At 35.5% G+C, this 17,806-nt stretch overlaps 1 protein-coding gene across 2 annotated transcripts in view; it reads left to right on the forward strand.

The window, feature by feature from the left end:
* NEK7 (NIMA related kinase 7) overlaps positions 1 to 17,806 on the forward strand; it is a 129,671-nt gene that overhangs the window by 86,363 nt on the left and 25,502 nt on the right. For both annotated transcript variants that reach the window (XM_049769737.1, XM_049769738.1), the window contains exons 6-7: positions 5,547 to 5,655; positions 6,509 to 6,616. In XM_049769737.1, the coding sequence (XP_049625694.1) occupies positions 5,547 to 5,655; positions 6,509 to 6,616 (217 nt within the window). The remainder of the gene's footprint in view (positions 1 to 5,546; positions 5,656 to 6,508; positions 6,617 to 17,806) is intronic.

Below are 17,806 nucleotides of genomic sequence, written 5' to 3' on the forward strand. Positions count from 1 at the left end.
GATTTCTCAACTCTAACGGAAAGAACCAACTAGAAGAGCTTGGAAAGAAACTATTTTATCAGAGTAGATGGCTGATCTTCCAGTGATCCATATTATCAATGGTCTCATGACTATCTCATTTTATTTTGTACCTTGTAAGCAACTTAAGGTATCTGAATTTTATTCATAAAATTTATGTCATAAAATTGTATTACATGCTAAATTCTAGCTGGGATGGAACTGGTTTATACAGTATATAATTCTCAAAGTTGTGGAAAGCAAATGTTTGTGCAGTATTGTTGAAACTTTTTACTTTCAGAAGAAAACTGTTTACCTGGAAAGATATATATGTATATATATATATATGTATATATATATGTATACATATACATACCACATACTTGTCAATTATGCTTTCAGGAGCACATTATCTTGTGTTTTTTTTTTTTACCATTCAGTGTGATTTAATTTTGTTCTGCCCTATTGGCCTTAAACACAATATATTCATCTGATAACTAGCATTCCTTCTGATGATAAACATTTGACCTAGTTACACATTTATAGCAAAGGACTCTAGCACATATCATCTCATGAAGACCATAAATAGTATTAACTGGACTTACGAAGATCTCTGAGGTATTTTATATTTGTTTTTATTGGCTCTATTTGAAGAGTAGACTCTACCAATAAAATAGCCTTTTATAAAATGTGAAGCTTTTATAAAATGTGAACAAATGGCATTTGTTATGTGTATATTTTATGTAACAAATGATAAGATCAGATATTGACTGTATTTTAGAGGTGATGTTGACCCATAGATCATCAGCAAACTGTTTATAAGTGAGGAAACTGAGGTACAGCAAGGTTAAGTGACTTGTTCACACCACTGGTTGCTGTCACGTCTGCTGGTCCATTCTGCTTTCTGCTATTAAATGTGAATATGGATTCTCTTAGTGTCACAAACAGTTGAGAACAATCCCTAGAAGAAAGTATTTCCTTATTTAACATAAACTACTTCCTCTTGTTTGGTAATTGGAAGTAATGGGAAGCAGTTGCCAGTGCAAACTTAGTTCTCCTATGACTTCATTATTTCTCATTATTTAATTATAATTCCTCTTATCTTCAAGAGTGCTTTGGCTTACTAGCAATCATGTTTGTGGATTTTGTATTTTAACTACTGCAGTACATTTTCAAGGATACTAAAAGTGTATTTGCCTGAACAAAGCGGTGGAGCCCTTGTTTAACAAATAACAACAACAACCACAGTATACTAAACATACTTAGAAAAATAGAGATGAAGGCCAGGAGGACTGGACCATGGTACGGAACTTGCCACAAAGATTAGTGAGTGCAGTTAAGACAGAGACCACTATGACAATGATAGTTGGAAATGATCGCTTTGAAGAAGAAACTGGGGCTGAAAGGAGATAAAGTGATAAACATTATACTCCTTCAGTAACAATATTACAAACAACAGTGAGTGAGTGAAAGAGACAGAGAGAGACAGAGAGACACAGACAGGAAAAATGTCTGACATAGAGTAGGTGGTGTGGTTGCAAAAAAGAAAACTGGAAACATTGGTGGTGGGAAATATTCACTGGTGAAAGGATAGATGTTGGACATAGTATAAATGCAATTCAATCAAGAACAACCTTGTAAATGTTGTATTATGGTGATTCGATTAAAAAACTATTTTTTATTCTTTTTTTAATCCTATTTTTTAAAAAGTGATCAAACATGAAGCTAAGTGCAGGGAGAGCCACAGTGCACATACTGCAAAGCTGCCCTTGATGTTCTTACTAGCTGTTTTCTCCTCTGAGGCCTTAAATATTTGGACATACCATAGAGGTTAACTTTGTATCCTTAAAACAAGAAACTCCTTTCCTGCTTTGGGGTAGGGGGGTTGGGCCACACCCAGTGACGTTCAGGGGTTACTTCTGGTTATGCGCTCAGAAATTACTCCTTGCTTGGGGACCATATGGGACACCTGGGGATCAAACCACTCCTAGGTTAGCACTTGCAAGGCAGAAAAGCCTTATGGCTAGCGCCACCACTCTGGCCACCTCCTGCTTCATTTTTTCCTTTGTTGTGATTATATTATGAGTGAGACCATTGACGTTTTCCTGTAATTTCTGGTGAGGACTAGTGAGAATTTTCTGGTGAGGACAAGTTTTAGAGTCTGAAGTCAGGAGCCCCATGTCCCTGTGGAGTTCAAAACTGGCAGTGTCTACTCTATAACTAGATTTGTTCATGGTCTTTGAAATGTCACAAGATGTTTGATGGCTGTTGTGTGTTTTGTTCTGGGACCATGTCCAATGATGCTCAGAGGTTACTCCTGACTCTATATTCAGGAATTACTCCTGGTAGTCACAAGGAACCTTATGGGATGCTGGGGATTTAACCCAGGTGAACCACTTTCAAGGCAAATGCTCTACCCTCTGTACTATCAGTCCTAGTAAATGTATTTTTATGATTGTGTTTAAGGTTTTGAGTAGTGGAAATTTTATTCTACTCTTTATAAAAAAGACTAAATAAAAATTGTTACTTAAAACTATGGGCTAATTTATGAATCCTCATAGGGTATTTTTTTTCCCTTGGTTTTTCCGCCACACCCGGTGAAGCTCAGAGGTTACTCCTGGCTATACGCTTAGAAATTGCTCCTGGCTTGGGGGACTATATGGGACGTTGGGGGATCAACCAGGGTTCCTCCTAGGCTAGAGCGTGCAAGGCAGATACCTTACCTCTTGTTCCACTGCTCTGGCTCATTCCTCATAGGTTTTTATATTTCTTTAAGGCATAAAAAATTTCTATATATATATGTATATGTATATATATATGTGTGTATATATATATATATATATATATATATATATATATATATATATTTGTTTTGTTTTGACTACATCCAGCAGTGCTCAGGGGTTACTCCTGGCTTTGAGTTTAGGAGTCTTTCCTGGTGGGATGCAGGGGACTATATGAGATGCCAGGATGGGACCTAGGGATTATATGCAAGGCAAGAACCCTTCTTCATTGTACTGTTGTTCCAGCCCAACAATTCTGTTTCTTGATACATCCTATTTCTTAAGTAGTACCATATTATATTATATATTTATATTATATATTATTTATAACAAATATATATTTATAAATATTTAGTGATAATGCCCATTAAATTTGCTATCATTATTTATTGCTTAATAAATTATTTTAAATAGAACATACACATATTTATTTTTTTATTGGCTTTAGGCTGATTTTTAATCTAGGCATAAATATAAAGGTAGGGTTATCTTGTTTTCCAGAAAGAAGTTATTTCAGATAATATTAAAAATGTTATTTGAATGGGGAATTAACTTTTAATATAGAAATTAATTGAGCACATATAAAGTGTTTTATTTTTTTTATAAAATTATCTCCACACTGTGAAATTCTAGCTCTGTAGTGCTAATGTCAAGTTTATCATTAGTAAAAACTTAACTGTTCTTGCCATTTTTTTCTGCTCATTTTCTTTTTAAGATACAGCCAACAGTGCCACCATCAGAACAGATGGGTTCTCCTCACCATCAATATTGGTTTTCTTTACAAAAAAAAAAAAGAAAAAACAGACTGCAGAGGGATGGTTGAAAATCTACATCTATTTAAACTATGCATAGAACATATAGGAGACATCAGTGACATAATAAAACTGTTTTTGTCTTATTTTGTGATCAAATCACAAAATTGTTCATCTTAAAATTATTCCTCAAACACATGTAACTTAATTTGAATACTTAAGTCTGCCAGGTTTATTTTGGGATGTAGCATCATTTCATGTCAGTTTATATTGATTCCGTCATCTTTAATTTGTTAGTTAAAAGATTACTGGGAAAGAACATATAAACATTAAAATAAGCATCCCGTTTTCTCTTGTGCTTTACGAGGGTAATTTCTTTTATCCAGGCTGCTTTTTCCTTTATGTATTTGACTTATTTTGAACTAATGGGCCTGTAAAAGTGAACTGCCAAATCAGTTGTAATTATGATTTCAGAATCTTTATAAAAACATAAAATTTTTTGCTCATATTCTGATATATACATGATATAGTATATATATATATTTTTTTTTGAATGAAAAGAAACCTGATCCCCATCTTCCTGTTGACATCAAACAGTCTTATGATATGCTAATTCAGCCTGGCAAGCGCATACATAGGCTTTCTTTGGACTCTTTCCAAGCATGAAAGAAAATTATGTGTATAGAACTGATTTTGCTGCATTGCCCCCTCAGAATCAAGCTGATGTTGACACAATCTGCAATTAAAAAGACTTAATATAGAAACCTGCTGAGGGAGGTTTTTAACGTTCTAGTAATACCCTGCTTTGTTTTTCAATTACCTGGTCATCTAATTGTTATTTGTTTCTGCTACTGAAGTTGTAGCCATCTTTTAACCATGGAAATGATGGCATAAATTTTCCTGTGTTTTAATAAAGATTAACTTAAGGTTATTAGCTTTTCCTTAAAGATTTCTCCTTTGGCATGTTGAGTGCATGTGAAACAGTACCATCTTTACTCATTATTAAGCAGAGATTTTAGCAGATCTTTCTGTGTTGTTTTTAACTTTTAGCTTGTCACAATTGGTCACAAGGGTAAAAATTGACAGAGGTGGTTATTTTAAGCTTGTCTAAAGTCACTTTCCGTAGTCGATAACAAAAAATCAAATTGGTTGACCTTCGGAAATGTCAGGTTTCCAGATAAAATGTGTTAAGTTACAAGGGTTTCTATTATATTTGTAAAAGTTAAATTTATAGTAAAGTGTTCTGAAAATTCAGTTAATACAATTTTTATGTTCACTTGTAGATTTTGTTAAATAGAACAACTTAATTTTTGTTTTTGAAAAGATTATTTTATGTAGTAAATCTTTGTGAAACTAAAGCTAAGAATTTTAGTTTTGATTATATTATTAGTAGATGCAAATAAAAGTATGAAAATAAGCATAAATATGCAACTGACTTTAATGATGACTAATATTTGGCTTTTGTCTGGGTTCTTTCTATGAAGTTTAGTTTCATTTATACAAAATAGAATGCAAGTTTGACCTGTCATATGTAATAGAAATAGCCACAAACCAATTTTGTTATAAGACCATTTTATTAATTTAATTTTAATTAAATGGATTTTAGTTCAATATTTGCAACAAATTCGGAACTAAAATCATGTTTTAAAAAAATTGCCATTTCAAAAAGTCAGATTACTTTTAGGTGTATAGATATTTTTACTTTGGTTTTCCTTGAGATGAAATTAGATTACCTCCTCTTTTAAGGAAAATAATTATTTTATTGAGAGAAGTTATTTTAATGCTTGCTCATCACAAAAGCTCAATTTTATATTACCTTCATTAACTTTAGATAAATGAGAAAGAAATATAAGCTACTGTGACAAATGAAATTTTTTTAATCATTTCAGTGTGGAATATCAGATGCTTTTTAGTTAGTAATATATAAAAAAGAATAGAAGGGTTTCTGACTTAAAACATTTTTCTATATCACGATATTCTGATGCTTATAGTTATTTCTAATTTTATTTTACAGCATTTTAAGAAACAAAAGAGGCTAATTCCCGAGAGAACTGTCTGGAAGTACTTTGTTCAGCTTTGCAGTGCATTGGAACACATGCATTCTCGACGCGTCATGCATAGAGGTGAGGTCAAACTCAGTGTCTCTTGGCACTTCATTGGTGCACACACTGTTTAGTAGGCTAGGAATGTCTTTTCATTATTAGATAGCAGATGATCTCCTTCCAGATTTTTATTTTACTAGATGACCATCCTCTACTTAAGGCTCTGTGTGGCTTTAAAGAAGAGAATGAGTTGTTTTTCTGCTTAATTGCTGTGTATAGTTCTGATAATGTTGATATCAGACAAACAAAAGGTGCAGAAAAGAATATGCATAAACAAGCGACATGTTTATCCATTGATAAGAATTTATATTATGTCTATTTAGAATTCTGGTTTTCAGCATTAACTCTTAATATACTTTTGCTTGTCAGCGAAATGGTTGGGAAGATCACATAACACATAAATGTTTTATCACTAAGAAATTGATCCTCTAATTTTGGGAAGGTGAAAGCTGTCAATATCATTTAGTTAAGCTATTAAGGGTTTTAAGGCCCCGAAGTTAGTCATTATATATGTATGTACTAAAATTATTATTTTATGTCTGATGTTAGTATATTAATAAGATATTTTTGGGGAACAGATTTAAAATAGACACACATTTATTTTGTGCTTTAAATCTCACCAGTGTTTATTTTAAAAATGGAAAGAAAACAATTTTTAATGAAAATTATGCCTTTATTATGCTAGCTGGTGATTATAAGAAAATTGAACTCTGAACTGTTAAAATACATGAACATTATTCAAAATTATATCATTTCAAAATTTTAACTGCTTTTCAATTTTTATATCTGTTCAGAATTCTGCTATGAGTAGATTTTAATCCCTTGCAGATCTAAAAACTGACATTCTCTTGAAATGATCCCTTCATTTCAACAGATATAAAACCAGCAAATGTGTTCATCACAGCCACAGGGGTAGTCAAACTTGGAGATCTTGGGCTTGGCCGGTTTTTCAGCTCCAAAACTACTGCAGCACATTCTCTAGGTAAGAGACACTGCATAAAGTTATTTACTTACCTCTGAGTGTGGGCTTAAAAGTATAAGGAATGTGCCGGTTAAATATTGGCTTCTCTATTTCATGTGAAACTACCAGAATTTATTGGGTCCTGAGTAGATGTCCACTCTACTAGGTGTCATCTGTCTGCCAGAAGGGTTGGATTCTTGGTGAATTTGACTCCAAACATGCCCCTTGGTAAAAGAAAATTTGCATGTTCAAATCTAGAATACTCTGTTGATGTGGAACATTTCTTTTATTATATATTTAATACTATTGAGGTCATATAATCAAGAAACCATATCTTAGGAGATAGTAAACCCTTGAAAAAGGCAAAGAGGGGCCAGAACGATGGCATAGAGGTAGGGCGTTTGCCTTGCACATGGCTGACCTAGGATGGACTGTGGTTCAATTTCCCAGAGTCCCATATGGTCCCCCAAGCCAGGAGCGATTTCTGAGTGCATAGCCAGGAGTAACCCCTGAGCGTCACTGGGTGTGGCCCAAAAACCAGAAACAAAACAACAATATCAAAAAGAAACAGACAGTGTGCATACACACACACATTTAGACTCTGATAATAAGAATGAGATTACCTAAAAGGGTGATAGGGACACTGTGGAAAGGAAGGGAACGTGGGCTCTATTTGTAGGTAGATTGGGCACTTTGATGGTAAGCTTGGCCTGGTGTCCCTAAAACTTAAAATAGTTTGCATTTTTATGTTTAAACTAGTAAATTCAATCTTTTGAATCTGAACTGCTACTTAATATATTAACAATAAAAATAATTTTAAAACATTATGGTTGTTATTACTGCAGAAGAGATTCCTGCAGAAACCTGTGACTTGTGAAGAGAATATTCTCCTAAATTATATAGCAAAATTTATCTGTTTTACTCATTTTCAACTAATAATATAGTGATGTTCTTTGTATATAAAATTAAACTGAACATAGTAGTAGTACAGCATTATTTTTTTAATATAAAGCAAGTTGTTCGTTTAAAAACAGCAGACATTACACAGGAGAAATTGTTTAAATTGAGTAACTTTGAAGAAGTAAAAGAGCTTGTCTGAAACTTACTCAGAGGGGGCCAGAGAGATAGAATAGTGGCAAGGCATTTGCCTCGCATGCAGCCAACCTGGGACAGACCCAGTTCGATTTCTGGCATCCCATGTGGTCCCCTGAGCTTGCCAGGTGCAATTTCTGAGCACAAAGCCAGAAGCAACCCCTGAGCATTGGCGAATATGGCCCAAAAACCAATCAGTTAATAAATAAATAAATAAATAAATAAATAAATAAATAAATAAATAAATAAACTGCTTACAGAAAAAAACTTACTCAGAGAACCAGAACAATAGCATATTGTTCAGATAGGGCATTTGCCTTGCAGACAGCCGACCCATGTTCAGTCCCTGGCATCCCATATTGCCCCACCAGCCTGCCAGGAGTAATCTCTGAGTGCAGAGCAAGGAATACCTAACTCCTGACCCTTGCCAGGTGTGGCTCAAAAAACAAAACAACTTATTTTAGTCGGGGTCAGGTATATTGCTCAGACTGAATTTGGGGCATAAAGAAACCACTAGATGTAACAGCCCCTAACCCCAATACACACATTTAAAATTTAAAACAGAAAAAAAAATTCTCTTTAGATCATATATCTTGGTGTAACATAATATAAGACAAAATGCTAACAATTAGAATAAAATAAGAATTAAATTAAAAATAAGTTGACTTTCATAGTATCTATTATTTATGGAAAACTATTCTCTTTTCTTTTTTCTTTTTTTGCTTTTTTTTTTTTGGCGGGGCGACACCCGGAGGTGCTCAGGGGTTACTCCTGGTTCTGTGCTGCTCTTGGCAGGCTTGGGAGACCATATAGGATGCTGGGAATTGAACCACTGTCATCCTGGGTTTGCCATGTGCAAGGCATACCACTGTGCTATCTCTCCGACCCAAATTTATTCTTTTTTTTTTCTTTTCAAAAAAATAAAATTGTTGATAAATGTGAAATCAGGAAAAGGAAATCTTTCAGTCTAATACAGAATGAGGGAGGCACTTTACATACAATAGCAGTGAAACCAGCATCCGGTTAAATTGACAGAACATTCTGATTTTGTTCCAAAGTTCACTGTGCACTTGAGCCTGTTATGTCTTTTGGCTGTATCTAGAACAGTATCTGCCTTGTAGGTTGGCAAATACAGATTTGCCAAAGATCAAATTCCACTTGAAAGAGTGGTGGGAAAATAAAACTTTATTAAAACTTCAAGAAAATAAAAAGATAAGCCAGAGCAAGTAAGCTGCTATTTTTCTTATATTTTTCCATTTAATTAATCCCCCCCCCCATAACCTGTTTCCCTTTTAATTTTTGTAGCACTTTACAGCTTTTCTGTAGTGGAAATACCTGAATGTTCATACACCTTCATGGTCCAGTTTTACACATAATAACAAAAAATTGTTACATTACAGTAAAAATATATTTCTTTGTTAGTTAAGGTAACCTATTTACTCTGTGTTTATTTTCTAGCTTATGAGGTACATAATTATTGCACCACCACCACCAAAGTGTCCAAGACATTATTATGTCCATAATCCGGACATAATTTGTACCACTTGATCCACATTCTGTGTCCATCAGAGATTATTATTCCAGTTTATTTGCTCTGTGAACTGAAAATTTGGATATTTTGAAAGTTAAGTTCTTGAAGTAAAGTGCATTTATTCAGCACCAGAAATTAAAATCTGGGGTCTGCAGTGATAGCTTAGGGGGTAGGATATTTGCCTTGCATGCAGCTGACCCGGGTTCAATCACTGGTATCCCGTATGGTCTCCTGAGCCTGCTAGGGGTGATTTCTAAGCGCAGAGCCAGAAGTAACCCCTGAGCGCAACAGGGTATAGCCCAAAAAACAAAATAAAATAAAATTTGATTTCTGCTTTAAAGACTATTTGAACCCAAATGAAACCCTTTAGTACAACCAGGAAAATCTGAATATCAGTGTTTCACCTAGCAACATGCATTGCGGAGCCCCTGAGCCCCTGGTGACTTCCAAACTAACAAGAGTTAAAAAACATCTTACATAGATTTATGTTTTATTGACAAGATGAACCCAATTTCTATTTGTAGTGAATATTTATTATCCCTTGCTATTGTCATATATTTTTAGTTTGTTGGTGGGGGTGGTTGGTTGGTTGGTTGTTTTTGGATTTTTTGGATTCACACTCAGTAATGATCAGGGATTACTCATGGCTCTATACTCAGAAATTACTGCATGCAAGGCAAGTTCCCTAAGCTCTATACTATTGCTCCGACTTCTGTATTTTCATTTTTAAAACAAGTGTAAAAGGGGCCAGAGCAATTTAGTACAGTGGGGAGAGTGCTTGCATGGCACCTCATTTGGTTTCCTGAGCACCCCCAGGAAGATCAATATCTGAAAGTAGCCAAGTGTGGCTCAAAACAGCTACTCCTATGTGGTAGTTCCAAAATGCAGTGGAAGATTTAATCTCCTATGCAAATTTATTTTGCTGAAGATAAATTCTATAACAAATGATTTGTTTTATAGACCAAATCTAAATTCTAGTAAAGCTATAAGTAAATGATATGTGTAAGTTCATCAAGAAAATATTCATAAAGAAAAAAATTCAAGTAATTTTTTCTTTGAAATCTGTCCTAGAACAAATTTCATTTAACTTTGTAATAGAGACTTTCATAGGTTTTATTCAAAATCACCCAGGCTCTCAGTATAAACGTCTTATTTTACTTTTCTGCTTATGGCTTTTTTTTTTCAGAAAATACAAATTTTAGAAGAATGAAATTATTTTCTTTTCACTTATTTTAATTTATTAACAGGGATCCATGTCTTTTTTTTTTATTAAGAGATTAGCATGTCTGTGTTTTTTTTCTTGTTTTTTCTTTTGCATCTATTGCTTGAAACATATCACATTCAAAGATAATGAAGGACACCGTGATTTACATACCTACTGTTCTGTAGGAACTTGCTAAAATATTTGTTCACTTTTCAAAGGTTCAACTTACAGATTTATAGTAAAATTGGAATTTCAGGAAATAACCATTTCAGTTGTCCACTAGCTTTCAACTAGTTCCTAACCTAATAATAGAAATAATATAAAAATGATTGGTTGTATAAATGTTAAATGGCTTATGTCACATTGATGGGGATGATCATGAAAATGCAAAAGAGAAGAACTCTTCTCTGGTCTATTCTGTAATAGCTGAATCTGCTCATTCCACCATTTATTTTAATACCTTTTTTTTTTAAATTTATCTTTATTTAAACACACTTTATTTAAACATTACAAATATGATTGTAGTTGGGTTTCAGTCATGTAAAGAACACCCCCCACTTCACCAGTGCAACATTCCCATCACCAATGTCCCAAATTTCCCTCCTCCCCACCTCCACTCACTTTTTTTGGGGGGGTCACATCCAGCAGCGCTCAGGGGTCACTCCTGGCTCTATGCTTAGAAATCACTATTGGCAGGCTTGGGGGATCATATGGGATGCCAAGATTTGAACCATCATCCTTCTGAATGCAAGGCAAACGTCCCACCTCCATGATATCTCTCTGACCTCATACCTTTATTTTCAATGTAAGAACCAAGACCCTGAACAAGACAAGTTCTCCTCTTTACAGAGCTTACCTTCTGATAGAAGAAAATATATAAAAACATAAAAATAAAAAAATGATGACTGTCCATCTGGATCAGAGCAGGATGATGTATAGGGAAAGTTTTTGAGAAATAGCATGGACAAGGCCTCTGTGAGGATATAAGGTTTGAACTGAACTTAGAATGTTCCAAAGGAGTCTGATGTTTCTCCAGCTGACAGTAGAGCAGTCTATCTAAGGAATCCAACAGGCAGATGCAGATTGAACTGGAGCCAGGTGGAGTAACTGTCTTGACCATCTATTGAAGAGTTGTTTTTTTTTGTTTGTTTGTTTGTTTTTCATTTTATTCCAAGACCTTCTGTGAGGTTGAAACAAAGTCAGTGGCATGATCTCTCATTTGGAGACAGCCATGAATTGCCCTTCTTTTCAGGGTATTCAGACCAGCATTGTCTGTGCTTTTTCAGGTTCTTCCATGCTTGACTGTCTTCTTCATTTCCCATTAGTGAGCAGAGTGTCCATGACACAGGAAGTTTACCTCTTGCCTGTGATCTATACAGTTCTTTGATTTTTGTCTCCCTCCTATGAATTTTGTATATTTGAATATTGTTTATCAATTTTACAAATATAAAAGCTGCTAGAAAATGGTAATATGTTTGGCTGTATCTTTAAAATGTATGGCTTTAGAAGCATACTTTTGAGTAGTGTAGATGAGTGACTTTCAAAAACTTTTTTTAATGGGCCACACTCAGCAGTGTTCAGGGACCACTCCTGGCTCTGCACTTTGAAATCACTCCTGACAGGCTCAGGGACCATATGGGATGCCAGGAATTGAACTGGAGTCTGTTCAGTTTCGCCGCGTGGAAGGCAAACTCCCCTACTGTTGTGATATCTCTCCAACCCCAACTTTTGAATTTTTTGACAATCATCTTCAACACCAAGGGCCATCACAAGTCTATGTAACTGGAACCAAAGTTTTGTGTGACAGTGTACCTTGTTTCCAGAGCAATTCCTTCTAATATTTGCTATTCCATTTTGGTTTATTTTGCTAAAAATAAGCCAGGTGAATCCCAGTGAATTTATTTCACAACGCATTTATGCATTATGACCTGCAGGTTGAAAAACAGCAGTCTGTGGTTACAGTGCTTTCATGCTGTTCCATTTACTTAAAGACAGATACTCATTTATTTACTTACTATGATACACAAAATAATTTTGTTTTGGGTTGGGTAACCATAAATGAGTCACTTCATAGTGCTTCCTATACTCATGCAGGTGAGTGCTACTATGCATGTCAGTTTTGCAGGTCAGTCACTCCCCAATATTTTTAGAGACTTCCATGAACCACATCATCAAATTGACAAATAGCTTCCCTTGTGGAGAGGGGCTTGGAAGCACTTGCTTGTTAGGAGACTGCAGAGCTAGAATAGAGTGATTGGAGCTGTGGCTTCCTCATCTTGGTTACTCCCCCCCCCCCCCAACTTTATCTTCACTCTCTCAATAGCTCATAGCATTTCCCTTTCTATCCTGTTTTCTGATTTGTTGTTTATTTCCATCTGGAATTACCACTTGGGCCTTTCTTAGGAACCTAAAATACATAATTTACTCTGTCTCCCTTTCCTAGTCTTTGCTCTTGCTGCTTCCTGATTCTGAAATAAATAGGAAATTAGCCTTTTGGATCTCTCCAAAGTATTTCTTCATAACCATTCCATCTCCTGGCAATTTTGAAAAATAAAAAAAAGTGACTCTGGAAAGTTCACTTCAACTTGGGAGAAATAGAAACATGGCAATCATGGCAATATTTTATTTCTTATCACAAAAAAGAGTATATATTTTTTAATACAATTCTGTTTCTTACCTTAGTCTAAAATTTTCTTTCAGAAATGCAAATTCTAACCCAGGACAACTTGCTAAAGGATCATTGTCTTTTTTTTTCCTTGCCTTTGAATATATTTTAAAAGTATGAGACCTGGGTTATAGTATAGTTAGTAAGACTCTTGCTTGCCCTGATCAGATTGTCACCTGAGCACAGAGCCAGGGGCATGCCCAGAGTATTACCAGTGTAGTCCCAAGCCCTCTCTACTCCCCTCAGCCCAAAAGACTAACTTAGCAAATTCTGAGCAAAGAGATTATTTTGAAATCTAGAATGAAGCCTTGGATTCCCTCGAGTATTGATTTCTCATGACTTTCTCTGCCAATAAATCTGTGGTTATCCTTGCTGGACATGCTCAGGATGGTCTTCTTGAATTTGATTAGAAACATAATTATTACTTACCACCTTTAAATCATCAGCTCTAGACTAAGTATCAAATAACACATACAAAACTTTCTAATTCTGCATCTCTTATTCAACAACTTTCTAAAGTGGTTTGGAGTTAGTGAACAGGCCAGAACTGTTTTTGGTTACTAGAGAATACCCTTTATTCATTTTAAAGTAAATGTTTGGCCTCTCCCATTTCCATGTTTACCTTCCCTTGCAAATGAACACAAACACAAGAAAAAATAGAGAACCTACTTCTTCACATCCCAAAGTGAACCAGTAGTCAAATGTTTTTCCATCTATACTGGAGTCCCCCATTCTACTTAGTGCTTACTGAAGTTCTTGGTATGTGGTGAGTTCTTAGCACACTGAACTAAACATTTCTTTCTCTTGTACAATGCATGAAACATCTACACATGTGTAGGCGTTTTCTGCTGCTACCCTAACAAATTATCACAACTTCTGCAGCATCAAACAGCTGGAAGGTATTTGTAATTTTAGAAAAGACTAGTCTCGTGGGACTTAGACCAGTCTAGAATCATTGTCCACAAAGTCGCCTTCACTTTGAGATCCCAGGGGAGAATCTGTTTCTGCTTAGTTTGGTTCTTGGCAGCTCTAGATCTTTGGTGTTGAAGAAGTGATGGCTGTGCCCACAGAGGCAGTCCTCATTCCTGGGCACATCATCAAAGCCAGCAGTGATACGAAAGTCTTTCTCACAATTCTTGTGTCTTCTGCCCCTGCCATTCAACCTCTCACTGATGATCTTAGACATTCCCCTTCTTTGAAGGCATGTGTCCTTAGATTCAAGCAAATTCCCTTTAGAGCCTGTAACTATAACAGGAGATACATGGGGGTCTCCAGAGAGTAGAGAGCAAGGCCAGAATTCTACCTATTGCCTAGGTGGATTTGACAGTTAGGCTCCTTTTAAGCCTGGTAAATGACATTGCTTTAAAAATAGAAAGGGTTTAGTGGAAGGGGATTATTCCTTTTAGGGATAGTTTGCATATTGAAAAATTTTGCATTTTTATTACAGAACCTTTTAAGGCATTTTTATTGCATTATAACTTACAATTGTTTTCTAAAGGAGAATATGCCACATTTGATATAATATAAATTATGCTGCCCTGCAGTAATACAAATTTCCTTTTAATCTTGCTGAAGAATATACTATCATTTCTATTTTTTAAAATTATGCATGAGTTTGTTGAATCCTCAAGGACTTTTCTCTAAGTGTCATCCCTGCTTTTTCAATGTCTTATTCCATAGTATACTAGATGGAAGAGGAGATGAAAAAATTCATAAAAAAGCAATTACAACATAATCTATTAAAATCTAGTCAGATCAAATAATACTTCCAAGGTCCTTGTAACTAATTGGGGGCGATTGTCTGTTATTGAAGCAAATTTGCTCTGAAGTTGCATTTATTACAGCAGTGAATGTTTACTGACTGCTCTAGTGAAAGGAAAAAAGCAAAGGGGATCAGTTACTAGATACACAGATTTCCAGATAGCACATTGCCTACTCTCAGAATGCCCCCAGAAAGGAAAAGATAGTTTTCTTTATTTGCATGTACATGCACCATCTCATTTTCTTAGTTGTTTATATATTTGTTTTGAATCTTAAAAATGGAATCCAGGTGCTTGATTTTCACTTTCAAGCTAACTAGAATGCTCTGATATGATCTTTGTGTTAGACAAATACTTGAAACCCTTTGGGAAAGAATGATGCTATGTTGCTGTTTTCTTTATAAGATTGCTTGAACTCCTCCTTACCTTTCACAATGAGACAACTCATCCTCTGATTTTGTGATGTTGCTGGCAGAGTAGATGTGTGGCCGTAATTTAGACCAGATCTCAGAATTTTCACACTGGAGTCTCTGGAGTATGCGATTCATGTTCCCCACACTATTTCCAAGTGTGATCTATCCTCCGATTTCAACTTGGAAAATTAGTGTTCTTCAACCAGGCATGAAAACAGCTCTTTTGTGCTGCCAAGGGCCACCTGTGGTCACATACTTGTTTTTCCCACACCTTTCCCTGGCACCTCTGGTGCCTTTCCCTTTGCCTTCTACCCTTTGTAGTTCACTGTGCTTTAGAGTTCAAAGGGTAACATATGTTCAGTCCATTTTGGAGGCTACTTTTACTCATTTATTTTACACTTTTCAGGTCCTTTCTTAAATTAAATAATTGATCTGGTAAGAGGCTGTTATCTGATTTTTACATTTAACTTCTCTGCCACCATAACAGGTGTTTATTTATTTAAATACAGTTAGCTGCAGTGCAGCTTAATTTCTGTTGAGCCCAGGCCCGTGTGCCTGGTATTTCATGTGTTCTGGCTGTGGCTATTAGCTTTCCTCCTTACCTATTTTGGAAAAATAGAGGGTTTTTCAAGTCGTATTTCACTTGTTTGGGTTTTGTCCAAGTAATTCATGCCAGTGACACCCTGCCCAGTTGGAATTGCAGGACCAGACCTCACTGTTTGGTTTTGTGATCTTTGGTGGATGACCTGACCTGCCTCTTAAGTCTGCTGCTCAGGCAGGATGAAGGGAGCTGTGTCATGAGACCTCCAACCTGGTAACCCACCAGCCAGGACATGACATTTTCTTATTTTTTGTCTCCTTTGAGCGTAACCCATGGTCCCATAAAGTAGAACCTTGATAAATATTTGTCAAGAGTTGATCATCTCATTCATTTTTTTTCACCAAATGCTTAGAGCAGAATACTAGGAACTATCAAATTCTCTGAGACTTTTTGTCTGTCTTCCCTCCCCCTCAGTGTTCTTAAAGCTCTTAAGTGCTCCCTGTTGTGAATTCTATTTCCTCAATCTCTTTGACTAAGAAATATTGGTCTGCCACTCAATCAATCTGATTGAGCCCCAGTACTCTCCTGATCTCCAAATAGAGGTAGTTCTCTCCTTACCCAGTCTGTTAATAAAGCTCTGGGATGATTTAAGAATATGAAGGAAAGAAGGAAAATTTGTCCCTATGTTTGTGTATGTTACAGTCAAACTGCGGTGTAAGGTGACTTGTGTGTTTTTTTGGCTGCAGTTTGCTCTGATTTTCAGAGAAAGAAGCACCATTTCTAAACTGAATATGCTTATTTGAACTCTGACTTTAAACATTTAATTGTGTTGTCCTAAGTAATAGTTTGTTTTGTAAAATGTTTTCCCCCTCCCCTTGTAAAATGTTTTAAGTAATATATTTTTATTATTTTTATTTTATTTTGGGCATATTTGGTGGTGCTCAGGGATTACTCCTCGCTCTCTGTGCTCAGAAATTATGCCTGGCAGGCTCAGGGGACCATATCAAATGCCAGGGATTGAACCTGGGTCAGTTGTGTGCAAGGCAAATGCCCTATATATGTGCTATTGTTCAGGCCCCAGGAATATATTGGATTTTTTATATTTTGTTTTCCTCTTTGTATCTTGTTGGGTTTTGATGAGGGACTCAGAGATCTTAGTCATTCTTTCTCCTCTTCATCTTCAGGGATCAAAGAAGAGAAAGTAATAAAAAGATAATTTCAACCATCCTGAACAGCTAGAGCAAAGAGGAAGATGCAACATTGATTTCCCTGATTTAAACTAACTTTGGCCCTCTTCTCTTTAAAACAAAACAAAACAAAACAAGACAGGCTGGAGCGATAGTGCAGCTGTAGGGCATTTGCCTTGCATGTGGTTGACCCAGGACAGACCTGGATTCTGTCCCCAGCATCCCATATGATCTCCCAAGCCAGGAGTGATTTCTGAGCACATAGCCAGGAGTAACCCCTGAGTGTCACCAGATGTGGCCCAAAACCAAAAAAAAAAAAAAAAAAAAACAACCCCAAAACAGGGACGAGTACCCCAAGTATAACTGTATTAGCAAGTGTTTCATTGACTTTATTTTTGTCCCATCCCAATTTTTTGGCAGAAATTGTGGTGCTTGACTTTTCACTAAACTGCTAGGTGAAAAAAATCTATATACATCCAATTATAATAAAATGAAAGGTATTAATTAATTTATCACATCTCCCCATAGTGGCAAAATGTTATAATTATTTGGCTTTCAAACATATTATATTGAAACAGTCATTTTGTTTAGATAAGTTTTAGTGTTTATTATTATAGGCATATAAAACCATATAAAACTCATAGAGCTAAAATAAGCCAATTGATCTGATGATAGCATAATTTTGAATTGCTGTCTTCAAATACTTAAATATTAATGAAGGAAAGGTTAGGTGCGTATTTAATTGCTAGCGGTAGTTCTTTTATCTTTCTATTTTTTAATATCAGCTATTTCAGACTTTTTTTGGTTATGAGTTAAAT

Source organism: Suncus etruscus, chromosome 3 (genome assembly GCF_024139225.1).
Source record: "Suncus etruscus isolate mSunEtr1 chromosome 3, mSunEtr1.pri.cur, whole genome shotgun sequence".
Taxonomy (NCBI): domain Eukaryota; kingdom Metazoa; phylum Chordata; class Mammalia; order Eulipotyphla; family Soricidae; genus Suncus; species Suncus etruscus.